Source organism: Neurospora tetrasperma, assembly GCF_000213175.1.
Source record: "Neurospora tetrasperma FGSC 2508 unplaced genomic scaffold NEUTE1scaffold_5, whole genome shotgun sequence".
NCBI classification, from domain to species: domain Eukaryota; kingdom Fungi; phylum Ascomycota; class Sordariomycetes; order Sordariales; family Sordariaceae; genus Neurospora; species Neurospora tetrasperma.
The window spans coordinates 1675918-1697597 of NW_009799103.1; the positions used below are offsets into that span (position 1 = coordinate 1675918).

Genomic DNA, 21680 nt, shown 5'->3' on the forward strand with positions numbered 1-21680 from the left:
GAGCGGGCTTCGGTGATTAGATGCTAGTACTTTGTATCTGCATCTGGAGTTTCCAGAAGGGAAGGATAACATCGGTTAAGCGTCAGGCTAGAAGGTAGAAACTGTAGTAAAAATGTGTTATTGTCGTCTAAAGAGTCTCAAACGAGACGGGGAAAAGTCACTTTGCGCTGTGGCATATGTTTCCATTGAGATTAGGAACTGTATCGTACACCAAACAAACCATCAACTGCATACGATGAATAAGCCTTCACTGATTGACGGTTCTTTGTGAATGCACTCTTGTGATTGAGGAAAACGCATCGCTTCCAACGAGAAGAAACTCTGTATTAACACTTAGACAAGAAATCCCGCTTCAACATGGCATCTCCAAGTCATTTCTCAATCCTCACAGCCTTACTGCCCATCGGACTCCTCGATCAAACTGTTGAGCAGGGTTCTTTGTCCATTCACATACTGCAGGTTCGTCCCATATACATAGTAACCCTCGTTTTGTCTCTGTGATCCCCTCAACCCCTGTACCCTGCGAACTATTACTATTTACCCCTGAGCGCAACACCCATGCTTTGTTTACCTTTTTGGTCTGGGATCCCTGCTTGCTTTTTTTGTGCAACAACAAAATGATGACAACAGCTTGTCGGACGAGTACGTAAAATCAGACAAAGATATTCCAAGGATACTACTTATGTGGTCCCACTGAGATAAATATCAATAAGTTCACGGTTTGTGCATTGTGTTGCGTTTTACCTACAGTAGAAGAAGTGCGTGCCCACACCTCTTTCTCTACCTAGGTATGCACTCTGTCTGTATCCTTTGAGATCCCCAAGTCTAGAAGATATAAGAGGACAGTCCCTTCTAAAATCGAATGCTTTTTCACTCTCAGTGGCTTCAAGAGTGGAAAAAGGGTGTGTGTTCTTTTTCTTTTCCTTTTTTTCTTTTTTTAGGTACCAAATCTACAAACAAACCAGGGCTGGATGGTAGTTTTATAGTTCATATGTGCTTTGGCATCGCATGGGGTTCTTGCCGACGGCGGGCGGGTACCTACCTTAGCGTAAAACAGTCATGACGTCAACTCGTCCATCTGACTACAAGTATGTAAACTCCAAAAAAAAAAAAAAAAAAAAAAAACACCATGGTCGAGAGGAAAGGTACATGATGGCAGATAGGTACGATCACGAGCTGGATCCGTAGTGTACTGCGCTTCGAGATTCCTGCCCTTCCAAGCCTTTTGCCATGAGCCGCCTGCTAGGATCATTACCTCTATGAAGACTTGGAGCTGTAGACGTAGGCATCAGTCACGAGCTCACTCGTCTCAGAAAATGGAGTTGTTCCTCGTCCTGCCCGTCTCTCTGACTTGAGCCATCATGATTCGATGAAGAGTCAGTATTTCCACTTTCAGACCACTGTATTTGAGACAAAGAATCGCGATCCCTGAGATGTCATGGGGCTGGGCTAAAAGAGGGCACTTAAGTTATGAAAAAGTTTACTTTCTCACGACTCCTGGTAGGGTAGGTACCCGTGGTCCATAGTCGAACATTTCAAACCAGTTAGTTCTTTTTTTCCCCCGGCAGCCGGCAGTACTGGCTGATTGGGGAAGCATCAACGGCGGCAATGAGCGACGATTGGCGCGGGTACGCGGTTTTGGATTTGGGGAATAACCACATTGCAGGGCCTGTGGATGCAGGTATCCATTTATGAGTATGCCACGGCATTGTGTTGCGTTGTCTGAAGCGTAGGAAAGCTATCAAGGTGGTGATGCGTTTCTCAATCGCGTTCTTCACCCTATCAAACATGGAGTTGATTTGTTGGATTTTTGTTGAAAGTTGGGGACGCTAGAAATCGATCAAGGAAGGAAGCTCTTCATTTTTTTTTGGTAAAATATTTGTTCCATTTTTTTCTCCCCTTCGTCCTGGCGCGATATCAAAGAGAAGGTTGAATGCTTAGACCACAACCACCGACCAGTTTATAGAAAGGGCCACCTTGTTTTGTTTTGGCTATGAGCCTAGTTCTATGCTGATACTTCGACACAACATACACTACAACTGCAGCCTTGCGACTCGCCCACGGGGTCGTCCTGACTTGTCAGAGTATCTACAGCACACAGTACGATAGCTCTGAAACCACCTAGGCGTCGTGTGATCGTCAACCCACCACCCATGTGTCCTATGTGCCAGAGCGGATGAGCAAGGGAACAAACTGAAACTTTGGAAAATCTGCACGGGAGCAGCGGTTATTTACTCTACCTCGTGGACAAGATAAGGTTTCATGTGGTCAGGAGGAAGTAGTGTATACTGCATGTGTGCGTGCGTGCGTGCGTGCGTGTAGATCCGTACCTTGTAGGGCCAGATGTACATACATTTCAGCCCTGTCTCTTTTTTTTTGTTGTCTTAGCACAAATAAAGCCAGAGCCTGGTAAATTTAGGAAATCGGCCCAATTTATCGCGGATAGATGCTCTAATTAGGTACCTATATTGACGTTCTGAAGGGATGAAGAGATGCTTCTGTAGCGTTGACAGCGCTGGTCATTTTCGAGATTCTACAACCGGGAATGATTGTTCTCTCCTAGGTAAGGTTGAAATGGTCTCTAGATTGGCCTTACTCTACCCTAATCTCGCCCCATTCGAAGAATCCAAGTAATAAACAGACTAATCCTCTATTATAATGTGCGTAGACCGGGTTGGGATAGTTCCTGCAACTCGCTGTGACCGTACTCGTACCCGTGACTATACCCATAACTATACTATGTATGTATGGATTGTATGTGTATGTACACTAACGGTATCGGCAGGACATGCCCATACGGCACACTACTAGACAACCCCAACGGTCGGCCTCACCTGTTCAACCCGCCCGCACTCGATCGGGCTATGATCGTTGGAAAGTGTGGCGAGTGAGATGGAGCAAAAAAGCCAAGAGGGCAAAGGGGCAAGGAGATGTACTGGTACATCAAACCCTCTTCAAGCCCTCTTACAACCTCTCGTTGTCAATGGAGGGTTGCGAGAGAGCCTTGTACGAGTCTGTCGATGCAACACTTTCACTTGGAGAACCTCCCCGTGCCCTACCTCCCCACCTCCCCTTCCCTACACAGCACTGCAGTACACTAGTGTAGTAAACCAGCCATGCCCACTTCCCTGCTTCTACCTGCACTGTACCGCTCTGCAGACGCTTCTTCCCGTATCACACATTACCCCGGCCCGGGAAACTGACAGAAATCGGCATCTTCAGGGTCCATTGTGCGTGTGGAATGAGATTCGCATTTGGTTCTGCCGGCAAAGTGCAGACGGTACCTAAAACCACATGGGGGCGGACCTTATGTTGATGTCAGCTCCAACGGCCAAGTTGGTATCCGTCGTTCCGCGTCTTTGAAACCTTAAAATTTCCGTAGTCCCGTTTGAGAGTGGGGGAGGGGAAGGGAGACTATCAGACATAATGGTAGCCCATGCAATCCCCCGTGGTCGAACAACGTACACGTGGTATGTATCATGCGATGTCCTGTTCGTGGCGTGCTTCCGTTTTGCATTGCCGTTACATGCGGTCCGGTAAGTATCTCGCATCTGATATGGGATGAGGAACGAGACACGTCATGGGAGTTCAGCGTACCGAGGCTTTAGATCGGTGACTTGTGTACATGTAGCTCGAGGGTATGTAGGAGTGGGGAATTGGATTGTCTACTTACTTCAGTACTCATAGTACTCCAGGTGGAGGAGGCGAGAAAGTGAGAACACAGCCACAAGGCGCAACAGGGTGCATGCTCACTCATGCCTCCGCACCCTCCTACGGCATCTCGTCCAGAAGTCCCCACGCGGACATGACTTTCGTACGACCACAGATATTAGGACAGTCTGGAACCAGATGGGCTTTGGAGTAGGACAGCAGGCGCCTCCCTTCCCTCCACTGTCCCATTGCAGATCCAGAGGCCTCCCATTTTGGTGTGATCAATTCAAAGCGATCTACTCATGTACTGTGGGATGTTCATTTCGGTTATAGTTGCCGTCTGGGATAATTGGGGGAAGGCGACTGGTGAAGCTGAAGGTCGCAAGTGGCTGGTGACGGAGTTTCGCTATCGACCTGCTGACGACGACTCTTTCGAGGCTCGGGTGCCGGTTCCGGAACGGCGTGTGAGTGGCTGACCCAGCCACAGCTCGACATCATATCATCGATCATTTCCGGGAAGATGTGTTGTATCCGTGTTGCCGTCAGAGACGTACACACGTCTCACTGCAACCTTTGTCTAGCATCCTGGATCGACATAGTGCTGCCATAGAGGTAGTATACAGTAGTCAGCAACTGCGGGAAATGGACGATTGCGACATGTGGCTCGTTCCGTACACCGTGGAAGAGGCGACAAAGTCACAAGGTTACATGACCGCGCCACAATCCCCCATTATCAAATTACGACGTATATGTCCCTGGCCGTCACTGTCACGCCCTGGCAAGCACGCCAGCAACAGTAGTGTACCTATTAGTGCAAGGTGTCGGAGGATTGTCAAACCGAGACGCGTATGGGGTCGACAGTTATGAACGATCGTCTTGACCGATGGACTATCTATCTGTCTTTCATCTTGGGAAATTGGGCTGGAAAGGTAAAGGAAAAACAAGCGCCGAAACGGTACCGATGGCTTCACTCTTCACCACAGTGGTATGCTCATAGCTATTTTCAAGGATGGTACTTGTAGTGTAGAATCAATGATCCCAATAGTGTAGGGTTTCATCCTTTTTGGGGCAAGAAATCTTTGCTGGTCGAGAAGAAAAGGTCAAAAGTGCAATGCGTCAATGCCAATGAAAGGAAAGTGCGTGTAAGCCCGGAATTGTCCAATCGCATCTTTCAAACGCTGAATCGCCACAGCTCTTGCCATTGCGAGCGCCTCATTTTGCATGCGCCTCGGTTCATCCTCACGACCGAAGGAAGGACCGTTGTCACTTACCGGCCACTCCATTGGCAGGTAGTTACCGCACCGAACGCTCGGCTCATCCATTTTGCAAGTTCAATCTCCGAATCGAACCCGGGGCAGGGCCGAATCTGGGAAAGTGTCTCCTCGTGCAGGCTCCTCTCCCTCCCTTGTGGCACACATCCTCGCGGCATGAACCCAGGAATACCGGGGCATTAGGAAGAACGGTAGACAGTATGGAAGATACGTTTCGTCGTGGGCTGACGAGCAACCAGCACATCAAGGGTGGTGATCGAAATCAAAGATTTCCCTCGTCATTAATCCGGTGGGGATAGGGCTCGATGGCTCGGTGTCCTGACTCGGTTTACACAAGCGGGAACAGAAGGGGGCAGAAGTATACAGTGATACTTACCGAACCAAGCCGGACAAAAGGCTCAGGGGAAGATTAAGGTACCAATAAGAATCCTTCTTTCCATTCTCGTAATGTAACCATGGCTTTCTATGAACTTGTCTCCTTCAATTGCACCTCACAGTGTCCGGGTACATTGACTGTCAGCAGTATCCACGGAGAGAGAGAGAGATTCAACTACCTCCACTCACAAGCATACATGTCGTTACATACTGAAATGTTATGGCCCGGTGTAGACGGGGGAAACGATGGTCTTGGTCTCTTGGAGTGTCTGGAAGCCACCAGCTATTGGATACGTAGGTATTGACAATTTACGCTACCTGCTTATCAACCATATAGATACCTAGGTAGCAAGAGAAAATTTGGTGATTGATTTAAGAAAAGACCAGCGGAAACCCAGGTGTCACGGCACCCGCCGCCGTAAGATTACAGGAGCAAACCCAGGCTGGGCTCTGGTGACAACGAGCCAACGCTCTCAAGCCACGACATCCGTTGGCTGTTGGCTCAAGTCAGCAGCCATACCTTGGGCCGATCATGGTCTTACAGACCACGGAACTTCCTCATGACAGGAAGTTGTTGAGTGTTTGTGGCCCTAGGCCCCGCAGGCAGGTCTTTTCGTTTCATCTTTGGGCTGTTTGGACTCTTCGGCTGGAGCCAGCGCCATCATCACTGTCTGGACTGTTTCAGCATCCGTTTTTCAGTCCATGTATGGATTTGAGGCACAAGTGTCGAGGGGACCTAACCCTGTAGGTGTATGTGGGTTGGAAATAGGGGGCACGCCCGTGACAAAAGAGCTGGCACCTTTGGTTCTTCTCACGAAGTGGTCGTAAAACTGAACCGAATATGGACCGTCCAATAATGCTCTCTTCGGAAACGCTGTTATTAAATTGTGATAGAGGGACCTCCAATAATTCGAAAGCACATCGGCCAGAGTCACTTGGGGATTCCTCTATTCGAGAATGCCTGCAAGTTGGTTCCCACAGGTACATCAAAAGAATACCTGGGTGCGTAATAGGAGTATATAGGTATCTCATGTGTGGTGTAATAGCAAGGATGTATTCAGATTATTCTTACGACCATTTGGCTGATCGATCGCCCATGTATAATGCTTTAAACAGGTGCCAGCTTTTCTGTCACGAGCGTGGGGGGATCCGACGACGTGGCCGTTAGCTTTTACGGCTATCACGGCTGGCGGTACGGCGCGGATAGCTCCCTACCGGTTTAGTGGACAGCATGTAGTGTATGATTTCTGGCTTGGCCTTCATCCCGGATGTCAATACCCCCGAATGAGCCGCATGAGCCTTTTGTCCAATGGTTTTGCATGAAGGTTACTTTTTGAAAAAGCGGTTGTTCGCCACCTGAAACCCTGGACCGTCTTTCTCGCTCCCAGGAGGCACTTTCGGCTGTATAAAGAAAAGATAAATTTGGCCTACTGGACGGTAGATGTTGCTGTTCTCAAACCGTCGAGGCCCGCGCTACAATAGCATCGCGACGGGTCCACAAGATGTTTGCAATAGTAGGAAGGACATAGGGGAAACATGTTCACGTTAAGTTATAGGGGACGTGCATCATCATAATGCGAGTTATTCAGGAAGTGTGTATTTCGCTGTTCAATGGTGGAAAAAGGGTAATGGTTTAGAAATACCCAAAGAAATGAAAAACACAAGTACTAAGGGTGTTAAACTGCTCCCCAGGCCGCTCTACCAATTCGCCCTATAAGCCCCGTCAGTCTGTCACCCCTGGCTCTGTTTGCTTGCCAGGCTAGTTGTACAGAAGAGAAGAAGCGAACATGGAAGCGAAAGAGGAACTATGCCCGTAGGTATAATGGTATCTCGAACAGGAAGGAAAGAGGAGAATAGAGGAAGAAAAAAAAAACCATCACGTATCAACGCCAAATAGCAGCAACGTAGCAAGATACCCTTCCCACCGACATGCAACGCATGTGTCTACGCATGTGCCCATGCCGCTTTCCTTTGTCGTTGGCGCCCCAAAACCCCACCCAGACAAGACAAACAGACAGACAAAACCCGACCCCAGCCTTGTATAGACCTGCCATTCCCGAACCCATAGAAGTCAATCCCATGTTTGTTTGCCTTGTTTCCCATAACATCATTTGTATCCTATGTGCTAGTCGTATACCATATGTAATGGTTGTTATTGGTCGTCCAGTGACAAGTAAGACCCTCAGTGGAACAGACAAACCCTGGAAGATGTTTGACGCTTCCTTCCAAGGGCTTATAATCCATATCTTAGTAGAGCAGTCGCAGTTCATATGCTGTCTGCGAGCTGTTGTTGGTCGTTGCTGGAGATGCTAACTCGGCCTCAGGGCCATCGACAGCCATCTCCCATTCTCGCTTAACGCCAGAGTTGTTGTTGCCATTGACTTCGCGGATCTCGAGCTTCATGTCCTGGCCTTCCTGAAGCTCCTGGATAACGTCATCGTCCATTGCTACCTCGAGTCCGCGGTGGAGACGGTGAGTGACACGGACGATGCTGCTCGGGTCCAGGTTCCATTTCTGCGCAATACGCGTAACGAACTCGTGCAGGCTTCGTTGCATCAGGTAGATCGCACGATAAATTTCCGGGCCATGTGAGTTTTCGGGATCTGCACGGGCCACATAGAAACAGGCAACGGGCTTGATCGCCCTTTCTGGGGGAGGGCGGTAAGACGCGTCGACATCCAAAGAATCTATCCAGCCCGTCAAGTTTCCATTATCACCCGTGATCCTTTTAACTCTACTTGGCGGGCCGGACAGTCCCTTGGAAGCATCGCTCGAGTTGAACCTGGAAAGCTCTGGCCAGTTTGGTTTCGATCCGCTGACGGACATCTGGGAAGCAAGCGAAAGCGAGCTTGGAGATGGCGAAACAAGAGAGGATCCGGCAACAGAGCTTCGCTCGCTGCGCCAAGCGTTACTTTCTTTGGACTCCAGCTTAGTAAGGTCAAGGGACTCCCCAGGAAGAGCCACAGGATGCAGGTCGGGGTCGTCCAGTTCGTCACCACGGAGGTATAGAACGCTTACCGGACGAGTGCTGGTAAACATGTCCTGCATGTTCTGTAGCTTCATGGTGAGGTCCTCTTCGAGATGCACACGAGGGTTTCCTCCAGCGGAACTAGCGGATGACATGGACCACGTCCGCTTGTGTTTTTGAATCTTTCCAGGGCGTTGGCTGCTTTGAGTCTTCATCTGCGCTACCCCTGATCTCTTCCTCTTGCCAAAATCCTTGATCCCGCTCTCGGCTTGCTGCATCTGCTGCTTTACTTTATCAATACTTTTTCGCACGTGGGCAACGTCATTGGACAGCTTGCGCTCAGCGCCGTGATCGCGGAACAACTTGACCTTGCAATAGCAAATCTCGGCTCCGTCGCTGGTGTTTGGTGACTGAGGGGAATTCGGGAGATAGGGTTGAGTCTTCGCGCAGAGCCTGACAGGAATACCCTTGACACCCTTGGAATGGCTGAAGTCAGTGGAGAGGAAGTTGAAGCGGACGGCGATATTGCAGTCGACCGAACCGTTGATACCGGGGGTCCAGATGACTGAGAAACCGTCAAACGAAGCGCTCTCCAGCTCGATGCGCGTCCTCTTGTCGTCACCCTCTGCTGGCTGGGTAGCCTCGACGAATTCAACGGCTTGCAGTTTTCCTCCTCTCTGGTGTGCTTCATTGGTGCCGCGGCCCTCTTTCCACAAACTCCAGCACACGCCGGGCTTAAGTCGCTGCTGTTCGTCCTCAAAAGAGACCCTGACAAATGTACGAAACCGAGTCCCCGGGGCAATGGGTAGCGTGGGCGCGGTATCGACTACGGACAGAGAGTAGGCCTGACCCTTGTTGAGGTAAGTGACAGGGATTTCGTCCAAGTTCTTAATCATGGCAGTGGGTGCGTTGAGTGTTGTGTGAAAGCGGAACCTTTCGGCTGACGGCGGTAGCTGCATGGAGAGGGGCATGCCGAATTGCCTAGCTTGGAAGCCCATCATAGGAGACTGTTGGAAGCTACCGTCGATGTTGCCCATCCTTTCATCAGCCGGATCCGAATCTATGGGGGACCCGTCCTGGTCCATTGTTTCAAAGCCCGAGTCTTGGTGAAGAAAAGTTGAAGGCGCAAAGGACGGCTGGTTTGGCGTAGCTTGGATAAAAGCGTTGAAATGTGGAAACGGGGGGAAATTATGGTGGAATCCACCCAATTCCATATGCGCTGGCCCCGGGTGCAGAGATCCGTCAGCGGTAGGCATCGACAGCGGCGTGCCCAGGCCCATTCCGAGGCCGAGCGTCGGGGTATGGAGATCTCCAGCCGTGGGATGGTAGATGGTGTTCGTGCCACCCGGAGTAGGAGTATAATAGCCATGGCCGCCGGCGAATTGCGAGAAGGTGAACTGGTTCGCGTCTAGCACAGACGGGGTGAACCTCCACTGCTCGTTTGTGGCCCGGGGAGTCGGGTCCTGGTCACGAAAAGCATCATGGCCAAGGCTTTGGGCCCTAAAGTTTATTTTTACCAGTTAGCCAAACCCAGCCCAGGGATTCCGGATGATGAGAGATGGGATCGCATGGCATGACTGGCATGACCGGCCGGCCGGCCCGACGGCTGCCATCGCTCAAGGTCATGACACATGCGAACTTCCGCAATGTCCGGAAGGTGCTTATTTTAAGCTTATTTTATCCGAGTCAAGGATAAAACAAGCGGACCAGCGGCTGCGACGCAATGGAGCGAATATGTCGGGGAAAAAGAGTTACCCACCTTTCTGCGGCTGTGACAGCGATGCCAGCTTGACTGGTGGTTGCGGTTCGGGCAGGTGCTGCGGCCCCGGATGAAGTGGCGGCGGCTACTTCAGGGAACTGTTGCCTGAAGTGCGCCAGCAGATCATCTGCGGGCTTTTGCGAACTTGTTCTGTGAAAGCAAAAGTGGTCAGCGAAACGGCCAAGGTTAAGAAAGTGGACAGGCAGGCAGTGGAGTGGGAAGCGCGGGTGCCAGTCCCGAAGTCTGGCGCTTATATCGAGACGGTTGGCAGCGGGCAGACAGAGCCAGTGCTTGCAAGGTGCAATAAAAAAAAAAGAAAAAAAAAAAAAAAAAAGTAAAAGCGCAAACTACTGACCGTTGACGGAACATGGTTTCTGAACGGGTCGACTGATCGTATCGAGTAGACTCGTTGCCCCCTCTTTCTTCAGAACACCGGAATGCTGGCTGTGGGCAGATATTTGTAAGTCCGGACACGAACAGTGACTGCACCTGAATCGAATCGGATCCGGTATAAAAGTTCCGCTATGCCGATCGTAGTCGTCAACTCGCGTGGATTGATACTGATACGAATCTGCCGGACGATGCAATCGATGTCAAGCAAGCAAGCTGATAGTATAGACACGCAGTGCACGGCAGGCTGCGCGGGATTCCACTCAGTATCAAATGTCAGTGAGCCAAATTCGTACTTTGACTCGAAGGGCGTGTCGCGAGCAAGTATCGATGCTGGAGAGATGCTGCCGGAAGATGCTGGTGTCGGTCAGGCAGGTCGCAGATGCTGAAGTCCACCTTGTCTGTTGCGAAAACGAGAGGCAGTGCAAACAGATTGCGTGGAAAGAGTCAAAAGAGAGAAACGGCACTGCAGATGCGCCAGAGAAATGGAAGGGAGAAGGAAGTGATGCCTTTGGGAAATTTTTCGGTTCCTTCGTAGAGGTAGTTTATTGCGACTTGTTTCTTCTCCGCCTCATGGCTGGCGCGCGAGCGGGTGTGTGGCCGGCCGAGCGTGCCCTGTATATACCTCTCTGCAGTCTCTACCGCTGAGACGGGACGGGAACTTCTCCCATGTACCCTCGGGGAGTTCGTCGTCCATGGTAGTGTACACTGTATGGTGCCCCAACACGCAGCACCTCAACCGCTAGTGCATTCCCAATCAAAAGCCCAAGGATTGTGTGTGGGTACCTAGAGGTAGGTAGGCTTGTACCGATACCTAATACCGTACGTTTCTGCGGAGTCAGTAGAGGTACTTTAGGTACCGGGCTGCCAGGATGGAGACGTTACCATATCAGGCCAGGGGGCACTAGTGTACTGGGGTTGATTACGGTACCGGTACAGTGCATACTTTACACAACGCTTGGTAAATGATACTATTCACTCTACACTAGTGGTCAGCGGACCGAGACTTGACAGGAAACAGTGTTCACCCCTCCGTCGTTCTTGCTAAGAAGAAAGAGACCTAGGTGTGGTCATGGACACGGCTGACGACGAAGTTCGCCTGCAGGCCGTAGTAAACTTTGAGAGGCCGCCTGCCGATAGAAGACAAGATACAGTGTTTTACAAGCCAAGAAGTGAGAGTGCAGTACACCAAAACGATTCGACTCGGAAGGACTATCTGGTAGGAGCCATCAGAATGGACCGAGTTGGGTGAGGAGAAACGGACAGAACGGAGAAGTCAGGCTCTCTCAGACCGGTCCTATTGTCATCAGTTTCATCGGTCGCTTTCACACTTCACTCACACCCCGCTAAGCCCAAAGAAGAAGTAATGCGATGGTGTGAAGGGAGCTGTGGGAGCCAACCGCCGGGGGGGGGACTGATGGTTGACTCGGCGGACAATGACCCGTCTGGCTGATGGCCGCTTATGGCTGACCTCGCGGAGGACAGAAAGAGGGGTGAATGGGTTTAGTGTAGGGGGCCAAGCAATCCCCCCCGGTACAGGATACCGATGCATAAAGTCCAATGGATGCGGGCATGGTAAAGTGTAAAATTGGATGGTCGATTTGGGTCGACATCTTCAGGTGAGGCCTATTTTCTTCTTTTCTGGGTGACAGCTGGTTCGCGCCCCGAATCAGATGCAAAAAGCCAGGCATGGGGTCCAGTCCGGCATGTTCGCTGCATACACGTGTTGCCTACGAGCTGTGTGTTGTTATGCGGCGACATATTGCGCCATGCTTCAGACGTCTTTACAGCAATTACCAATCTACTGGTGTCGCCTGGAATGTTGGGAGTGGACATGGGGATGACACGAAGACCATTGATATCGATGTCTGTAGAGTTATAAGCGTCTTGGTGAGGATGGATTAGCCTTTCTGCCCGAGCACATAGCGGGAATACTTCAGATCCCGATGGTTTTTCGCATGGATGTTCTGTGGATATGTATAGCAGGGGGCCGAAGACATCCGTACCTCTATGCAGTACCTCTAGCTTGTAAGCCATCTACCTATCCAATACCTATACTGTGGTGTCGAGCTGGCTATGTACAAAGCTATAGTTTGGTTAGTTTGGTAAATTTGGCTTGCGACACCGGTGTGAACAGTAGGCGGTCCCCCGCGGCCATTCATAATCATGAGACGGAGAAGGAAAAAAAAAAACAAGGAAAAAAAAAAGCAAATTAGTTTTGGACTATTGGGCAGTGTTATTGATCATGCACGTGCATAATCGACCCGCATCCTCGTCTTTGTGATATGAGTCGGTCGTTAGCTGATGCCCCGATGGTCGTTAACGAATCCCGATGGTCACTGAGCGCCGAAACGCTACCGGCACAGGCCGAAATTGCTAAGGAGGGGTTACCTGCTACCACTTACTAGAACTTATCCACTCTCCAATCCCCACGCTGGGCCGTTCATGGATGCTCCAGTGGAGTCCAGGCGCCTTCAACCGTCTGCCTGTTACGGCATATGCCAAATTACTGCAGTGACAAAGGCTTCACCACACATCGACGACGGAACGCATTTTGGCGGTGAGAAAGATCCTAGGAGCATGCCTGATGAGGTACAAGTCGGGGGAACAGTAAAATGCCCAAGAGGACACTTTTGTCCGGTATCAAACAGCTGCCCGAACCTAGACTGAAGACCTTGACGTATGAGCGGACTCACTACTAGCGTATAGGTGCACCGAGCCGCCGTCTGATATCCGGACCTTTTCCGGAACACAGGTATCGATACTTCTCCAGTGAGCCAAATTTTTAATCCCGTGGCTGTGCTGGACCGTCTGGGTTCCAGTCGTGCAATCTGGTCAACTGTCAATCTCGATCGAATGCAGGCACGCAAGCATTGGTCCAGCGAGGTCCCTTGATGTGTCCTTGAAGTGTTCTTGAGATCAGCCCGGAGTCTGTGGCTTGAAAGCTGTCGCCACAGGTGTTGTCGGGTTTGCGACCTGTCTCGGCTGCACCAAATCGCGACGACTGGATAGCCGTTCTCCGATCTTCAAGATCCCATATCATCTCGGCGGCTCGACCTAACCGCGATGTCTGGATCCCGGATCTAGACCCCGCGATGCTCTCAAGAGGTAAGCGTGCCTGCCCGCCCAACCAACAACACACACTCACAACAGCCACTACAAATATAAACAACAACAATGATAATAACAATAATAATAACAACAGCAGCAGCAATAACATATTCTAATGTTGCGGCACGGCAGCCCAAGTTTGGACAGCACTTCCTTCGTAAGTCGGGATTTGCTTGCGGTCAGATAAAAAAAAAAAAAAAAAAAAAAACTCTAGCGAGATTTCCCCGAAATTTCCCTCTGCCATCGTCGATGCACCGTTGGAACCGTAGAGCACGCACACTGTGAGTTTACAAAGCGAGTCCCGAGGACAGCGAGGAGTCAACAACAAGCCCTGGTCCGAGTCCACATTTCCCAGCGCCGGCCGGGGGTGGATTGTGTGTGTGTCCGATCCCAGGGGTTGGCTGGACGGTTGGATGCCCAAAACAGACGAGACCAGCGGAGATGGGAGTCCACAACGGATACCACGACAAAATTGACACAAGCTCAATGACGTCACAGGCGTTATTTTTTTTTTCTCCCTTCCACTCCCATGAGGAACATGCTGGGGTCCTGGACTTTACCGAAATCGCACTACAATTGCGAAGGTCAATAGTTTGAGAGCCAAATGGCCTCATTGAGAGAGTATCGATAACACTTTTTCCTCTTTTCTTAGCACCAAGGGAGGGGAGGACCATTTGCATGTGCGGGGGAAGGAGGAGAAAGAAGAGGGGGGGGAGACCTTTCATCCTCTCGTCGCACATGTGCCCTTTCAAGCCACGTTATGGTTTTCTTCGACATTGGGCCGCCAGAAGCAACGAACAGATAACCAGGGGCTGTATTAGGGGAAGCATTGACAATCGTCTTGGCAAGACCCGTGTTCGGGACGAGCGTCGATCTTGGCCTGTCTAAGGCGCAGGTGGTTCTGGAAGTTCTGCCACCGATTTCTTCATTCCACTGGGAAATTCGAAATGGGAGCGACCCCCTCAGCCGGAGCCAAAAGCAACGTGCCTAGGTACCTATGAGAGCTGTGACAGAAAGGGGAGAGATCAATGACCGTGCACAAACCGTTATCAAATCTACGATCAGTGTCTCGCTTCCAGAACGTTTTGTGCTCTGGTCAGCTATTGGATATTGTCCGAATAGACAATCTCGAATCCATCGCAAAATCTAGCTCCCCCGTGTAGCATATATGCATCTCGATATATCTACCGATCTGCCGACGCTGTTCGGGCGACTGAATCAAAGTCTCACAGCTTCTTCGGAGTCGCTCACTTTCAACTTTGTTGTGAGAGCGCTGCACAGCTGGTGGATGGCTGGCACCACGATACTACCGAGACGTGGGCAAACTTGCAAAAGATTTCGTAGGAAAAGGCATAATCAACAGCAACAGACAAAAAACCGCATTCGCACGGCACAATGCTTGAAGGGTAAAGAGGGTTCACGCAGGTGAGCGGCGGCAGCAGGGCTCGTGCAAGGTTACTGCAGGTAGGGTCCAATGAGATAAACCTCCCGTCGGGCACGCCCAGCGATTTCCGCGATTTCGGTTGAGATTTTCCTGCTCAACCCTCCCGCTTCTACACTCACTACACTACACGGACAAGCCAGCCCCGTCTGGACTCAAGCCCCACACAGCGCCCGACCTCCATTGACCGGCTGACGCGTCCGGGAAGGGATCCATTTCCTCAAAGGTGTCGGCCGGCCGGCCGGCGCGCAACAATGCCAGTTCGGCTACAAAGAACGTCTGAAAATGCTGTCCATCCCTCCGGCTTCGCGATCCCAAACACCGGATTCACAATTGTGGTCGGTCAGCCTCGCACTAAAGCATGACGTCATGCTTTCTCCAATTCTCCAGAACAAATTCGTTCGTCTCCGCTGCATGAAAACGCCAAGTGGTGGGCTCCAGGTAGGATGCGTTAAGGGGCCCAATTGGGGGAGGCCCGCTTTGGGGAGAAAGGCTCCGGCCCGGCGTGCCCACTGCGTGTGAAAGTAAAAGGGCCCGCTAAACCTTGTCAAACATCGATCGCGAAGAAATCACAACATTGTAATGGAGTGGTGGGCCGAAAAAAAAGAAAAATTGAAGAGAAAGCCGAAGCATATGGGGAAGGAAAAAAAAAAGGCCAAAAACATGGTGCGCTGTCCCCGAAAATCTTCCCTTTGACGCCATCACTTGGCGCATAACCGAAGAGTAGTGCAGGCCGAAGCCCGTTTGCCGTGCCCGGGCGACTCCGACCCCCCGCGGGACCGGTCAACGGTTACCGTAGTGATCAATCGTGACAGAGTCGTGATTTTCCCCCGCATCGCGCTGAGATGAGGTTGGGCGTGAGACTGAGATTGAACCCGAAACAGGGGGAACACACTTGAGGAGGCAGTAGCATCGCCTGATACATAGCCGTAGCCGCGGCTCAAGATGCGACCTTCTCAAGCGCTCTGGAGCCGTGGCTGAGGAAATGACGTCATACTCGTCTGACGCGCAGCAATGTCTTTTTTCGTTTTGTTTGTTTTTTTTTTTTTTTTTTTTTTCCGGGTTAGGGGTACACATTAGTCCTGAAGAGATCGTTAGCCTGATACTAAACAGAGGCTCTAAGCAGGGGGGGACAAACTGCCCTGTACATGCCTTGTAACTTTACCAATTATAGAAGGTAGGGAGGAGAGGTTTTAGGTGATTCTGGCGGTCCCGAGCTACCTAGGATAGGAGGTTTCAGCTGTGTGCGGTTGTTGGTACCTAATGGATCCCATCTTGTAATAAGATGTAGAACACGTAGGCATGTAACAGACTAACAACTTTACAAGGACTGATGTATACTGCGGGTAGACCTTTCTCCAGTCCCCCAGGGCAGTTTCCGCTGCTCTGGGTCCAGGTGCAACTGAACCGAGTGTTTCGAATGCGAGAGTCGCGAGAACTTCAGTCCAATTCCCATTTCCATCCCATCGTTCAGTTCAGGTACAGTGCTCGCACGCCACCTCCGGCTGTTGTCTGACGGTGATACATCCCGTGATTAGTGGTGTTCAGCGTTGCCATTTCCAAGTTCAATCTGGGCCAAAAAGATACTTTCTCTTCAGTTTCCACTCATCTTGACCTTCCCTTTGGGCATCTATCCCAAAAAATGGCTTTTTATTGAAAATGGGACACCTTCTGTCAGGTGAAGTTTACCGCCTTTTCCGAAGGATTCATTCGGGGCCCTGTGGGGTTGAGCCTATGACGTCACCGTGGGGAGGTTCCTCGCACTTGCACTAGGCTCGCTCGGCTTAACTGGGGTTGGGCGAATTGGGAATGGCATCCATCCAAGCATCCCGTCTTACAAGGGCAGCTCCTACACTATGGTAGGTACCTAGAAACTGGCGTACTGTAAGGAACCACGGCATGAAATGGCGGGAACTGTGTCCCACTTGGATGGCCCGCAAAGCCCAGTCGAACGCTCTCGCACACTGAATTCGATCCGACAACTTCACACAACGGAACTGAAACGCGCTGTGCACTTGACAATTGCCCCGGCGTGATTGTCTCTCTGAGCTTTCTCCTTGCCGATCAGGGTACCCGTACCTACGCTACAGCCTTTTAGTGTACCTACTACAACCCGCGCGCGGTCTTAGTGCGACGTTACACGACTGCCTGAGAATGGGGCGGGGCACGCGAGCGACAGACGCACATCTTCACCACTATTTGTTCAATTTGCGAATCAGCTCTTATCAACCACCCACGTCCATCCGAGAAGCTACTCTCGTACGTACACTATAGGAAGACATATCCAAGTGGCCCACAGCTTGCTTCAATGCGCACACGGTTCTCTTCAAGTCTTTGCGAAAGACGGATTACCTTATGTTCTTGTTCGGAACAATACTCCCATAGGCTTGCTTGCGATTAGACAATTTTGATTCACAATGCTCTTCTTCTATTTAACAATGTTCGATCGGCATTTATGTATCCGGTGTCCACATATCCATGTCTTTTTCGATCGGGCTATAATCCCTATATCCCGGTCCACGGTTTTAAAGGAAAGAGGTACCTACGTACATAACATAGAAGTAGGATCAAGACCAGCAGAAGCAAAGTTGGGCTGGGCCCGTCTGGTCAGCCTTACCATGATCTCTTTCCCCTTTTAGTTACTCAACCAGTCACTGTGTAAAAGAGACGCGAAAACAAACTCACCAGTCGGGTCTTCGCATGCTTGTAGATTCACATATTGCACTATGAGGCTTTGACATGGTCCGTTGTCCTCTGATCGTGGGGGTAGAACGGGCGTTATTATAAAGGGCTACGTTATCGGTTAACGGACATTGGAATCAAGCCCCTCACGCGCGCAACCCTAGATGCTACTTACTTAGCGCTACAGTACCTATGTATGAATTACGGACAAAGAAGGGGCGGAAATCGCCCTCGCGTGGGCTGTCGCGTCTTGCAATTTACAGGTCCATTGCGAATCCCTTCTCATCTCTTTTCTTGCCAAACAGACTAGTGCAAGTCTTTGTTGCATAGGGATTCCACCAGTTGCCCGTTATCAGTTCACAAGGTCGGAAAGCCCAGTACACAGTGGCAGTAACCTACCGGCCCGGAATTATCATTTATCGAAATCGAGATCGGACGAATTCTGCTGATGTGTGTCAACACATGGGATGACAGGCCCCTTACCGAATGGGGAAATAATTTCTTGAATAATTCGAGTGAAAATTCGGATATCCCACTAAATCGAAAATCGATGTTAAGCTATGAACAAGACATTGTAAACTCGGGACTCACGTCCGAGGCATCTAGAATATCTCGCGACACTGAGGGCGTTGACAGATGCTTCGTTGCAGCCGGACTTGGTCGGTTATTCCTCCCATTCGTCTTCTACGGAAGGCGTGTCTTACGAGCATCTCCTTGTACTTTCCGTTGCCTTCGATTCCTGCTGCTGTTCAACGCTCCTATGGTGCCCTCCAATATATGCTCAACGGCTACTTTACCTCTTTGATCTCAAGGCTGCAACTGTGGTTTTGTACCTACGTCAAGGTCTCTCAATGTGTGGAGAATGATCAACACGCCCATCACATCATTCAGTTCTTCTGGTGTAGTTGACAACTGAAGTGTCTATCTTCGCTGCCAATAACACATCCGTCCCAATAATCACGTGTCACGATGCGTACAGTACTGACTTGCAGAAGCTATTATACACTACATTACACACGTGCATGAAGCTGTGTAAGTACATATACACTATACCTGCACGCTACATAGTGTAATTATCCACCTAAATGTGACTTTGCTCGGCTCGTTCGTCCTTCGAGCAAAAAAGCCAAGGAGCCGGGTCCTCTCTATTTTTAGTGCCAAGCAGGAAGGGCGGTGATCGGCAAACGGAATTAGAGGAGCAGATCTGATTTTTCTTTCCCTCGTTGTGATGTCTCTCTATCGCTGAGTGGTTGGTCGGCTCGGCAACATTTTCCTATCACAAAATAAAACAAAAGAAAAAAAAAAAAATTTAAAGAAAAGAGAAAAAAACTTTCCCATTCGATCTTTCCCCGATATGGGACTTTCTCCACTTTGCCATTGCTGTTATTAGCGATACATATGTAGATACGGTCTATGTGTAAGAATTACAGTACATGTTCGCAGCACGGCAACATGGAATTGAATATACCTACAACGGACTTCCGGTTGGCGGTTCCTTCTTTAACGGACATGGACATATACCGTATTACTCGAGATTGGGCTTCAGGAAGGCGCTTTTTTATGCCAGCCATAAAGAGGGTTAAAGGTGTCAGTCAACTATCATGATGTACATGCTTCTTGCTGCTTCTTTACACCTTTAACCCTGCTTATACCTGCGCTAACAGTGCCTTCCCGAACCTCGATTTGAAAATTATACGGTAGTATATGGTAAACGCAGAACTAGAGGTAGTTCTACTACGCAGTAGACGGGGCATGCGTCTAGCCACGCCTTCTCATTCTACCCCGCGAGAAGATCAACTGTAATGAGCCTTGATGGTCACAAGCTCCTCACTTCTATTTGACCGAACTCCAATGAGCTCAGATACTCTTTCCACATCGTCCAACAGGCAACATAGTACCTCTACTGTAGGAAATCGAGAACATCACAAATAGGTAAGGTACTTGGTGGCAAGTCAAACACTGGCCAGTCTTTATGACAGTCACTTTGCAGGTGTCAGAAGACAAATGTGGTTCAACTGGACCCTTCTAACCTGACAGGATCATCTTGAATTTCAGCGCATTTCTAGGTACGGTGGCTTTCTAATTTGTCGAAAGTCGAGTGACTATTCCGTCAAACGAGCCGCTTTCACCACAAGGACTTCCTCTCGTAGACATGATGGGGGCCATTTTTCTGCGTGAAGGAGATCACAAGGTCTGCAATGTGTCTGTCCATGCACCTTGTGCTGTTGCTGGAATCATCACTTCCCTTTCATCCCTCTTCCGACTATTTACCGCGCCGCGTGGACGATGTCGTTTGTACAAGTTCGTCGCATGGACTCTTCTCGAGTGGCGAATTTGTCGTTGCAGAGGGATACATTGAGAACAGATCGGGGGTGACTTGAAAGAGAGTGTGGGTTAAGAAGTAAGATGCACTGGGTCATGCCGTTGGGAATCTTCATGAACTCCCTCTGGCGGTGATGATTCGTCATGTCTCGACCAACGTCTACCTGCTGCTTTTGCAGGATCATCGAGATCAGACTCTGCCTGTTGACGGCGTCATTCTGTGTGCCTGTTTGCCGCCTGCTCACTCTACCTTCTGATTCTACCTTCTTGTCACATGTCCTTGGGTAGGTAGCTTTGGATGCCGGACAATGGGAATTGTTACAGCCCGTCACAGATCTCATGGACGATTAAAGAACGCGAATCTGAAGCGAGTGAGATGCTGCTCTCATAAACGTCAAGTCCAGACGAAAATGTCTACCGTGTAAACTCGTATATGCCAGGCGGTGGATAAAGGCCATCGACTTGCACATAATGCACCCAAAAGAATAGACCAACATAGTATTTGAGTCACTCAACCACGCAGTTCCTAATGTATGAGTTTGACAGTCAATCCGATATGCTTACTATCCTGTATCCAATCCTATTTAGGCACATTCGCAGCACCAAAGCTTCATATCGTCATGGGCGCATCGAAATGACAATGCGCTGTGGGTATAGACGCTCCTAAATGTGAAGACTCAACACCATACGACGTTCGAGTAGGCGAGGTCCTGCGCTAGAGATAATGCGGTATGCTCTTTGCTGCTTTCTCTCCCTTTGTCTGCCTGGAATTGCAACCCGCAAAAGGGCTTGGGGAAAGGTTACATGTAGGGATGCAAAATCATTGCGATTGCATGGGTATAACAGATCTAGGTTCATACATATGTAGAGGTAGGAATAAACTCCGCTTTGTTCAGCGTCCCGATGGAATTTCGGAGTCCTGTAACTCATCAACTCTAGTCTAGGTAGGTACCTTAGTAGATACCGGAACGTCACGGTGCTTGCCAGTGCATGCGTGATACTGTCCCGAGTAAGGTACCTATTTCCAGAGAAAAAAATAAAAATCACTCCATGTTCAAGACACCGTCAGTGGGTTTCGACATTCAACTCAACACAACTCAAAACCTAGACTACATATTTGTGGTACATATCCCTTCTCTCTCTTTTTATGCGCTCTTCTGTCGTGATGCCTTAGGTGTATACATACGCCCTTTGCAACATTATATTCCATGCGATCCTACAAATGTTTATCGTGATATCATCATCCAATGCTTGATCACGGAAGTTCACCTTCTCATTTCCGTACATAGTAGGTACCCTACCTATGCATGTGCCTTGCAGTTGAGTGTGGAAAAGTCGTAGGTATGCTCCTGATGCCCCATCAAACGCATGCAAAGACACTATGGCTAACAAGATGGATCTCGCGAGCCCGCATTGCTTTCACTTTCACTAAGGCAACTATATGCAGCTGCGAGTCTGACAAGAGGCCGGGGGATATGTTATATGCCGGCTATGTAGACATGTACAGTATCTATCAAGTGTCTGCCTTCTCCCTGCACCCATTCGCCACTGCTGGACGGAACTCCGCAATTCATGTTAGAAGGTCTTCCCTGATATTGACCAACTGCAAAGCGCGCGTCTTCTAGAACCAACAGACAGGAACATGTAGGCAAGCTGTAGAGTACCTCTATGTTCCAATCAACAGTGATGGATAGGTCAGGAACCTGGGGG

At 49.9% G+C, this 21680-nt stretch overlaps 3 protein-coding genes across 3 annotated transcripts; 1 reads left to right on the top strand and 2 right to left on the bottom strand.

Moving 5' to 3' along the window:
• Positions 1-3426: 3426 nt before the first annotated feature.
• Positions 3427-4518, top strand: NEUTE1DRAFT_111950 (uncharacterized protein; the record flags this gene model as incomplete). The annotated part of the gene is made up of 5 exons (XM_009854938.1): positions 3427-3536; positions 3632-3638; positions 3688-3814; positions 3985-4115; positions 4282-4518. 5 exons carry the CDS (start codon positions 3427-3429, stop codon positions 4516-4518), a joined length of 612 nt encoding a protein of 203 aa, XP_009853240.1.
• A 2880-nt stretch (positions 4519-7398) lies between these two features.
• Positions 7399-10393, bottom strand: NEUTE1DRAFT_147937 (uncharacterized protein; the record flags this gene model as incomplete). Its single annotated transcript, XM_009854939.1, has 3 exons — positions 7399-9765; positions 10025-10174; positions 10380-10393. The coding sequence occupies 3 exons, from the start codon at positions 10391-10393 to the stop codon at positions 7545-7547; spliced, it is 2385 nt and encodes a 794-aa protein (XP_009853241.1).
• A 9522-nt stretch (positions 10394-19915) lies between these two features.
• On the bottom strand, positions 19916-20311 carry NEUTE1DRAFT_139678 (uncharacterized protein; the record flags this gene model as incomplete). Its single annotated transcript, XM_009854940.1, has 1 exon — positions 19916-20311. One exon carries the CDS (start codon positions 20309-20311, stop codon positions 19916-19918), a length of 396 nt encoding a protein of 131 aa, XP_009853242.1.
• Positions 20312-21680: the final 1369 nt, after the last annotated feature.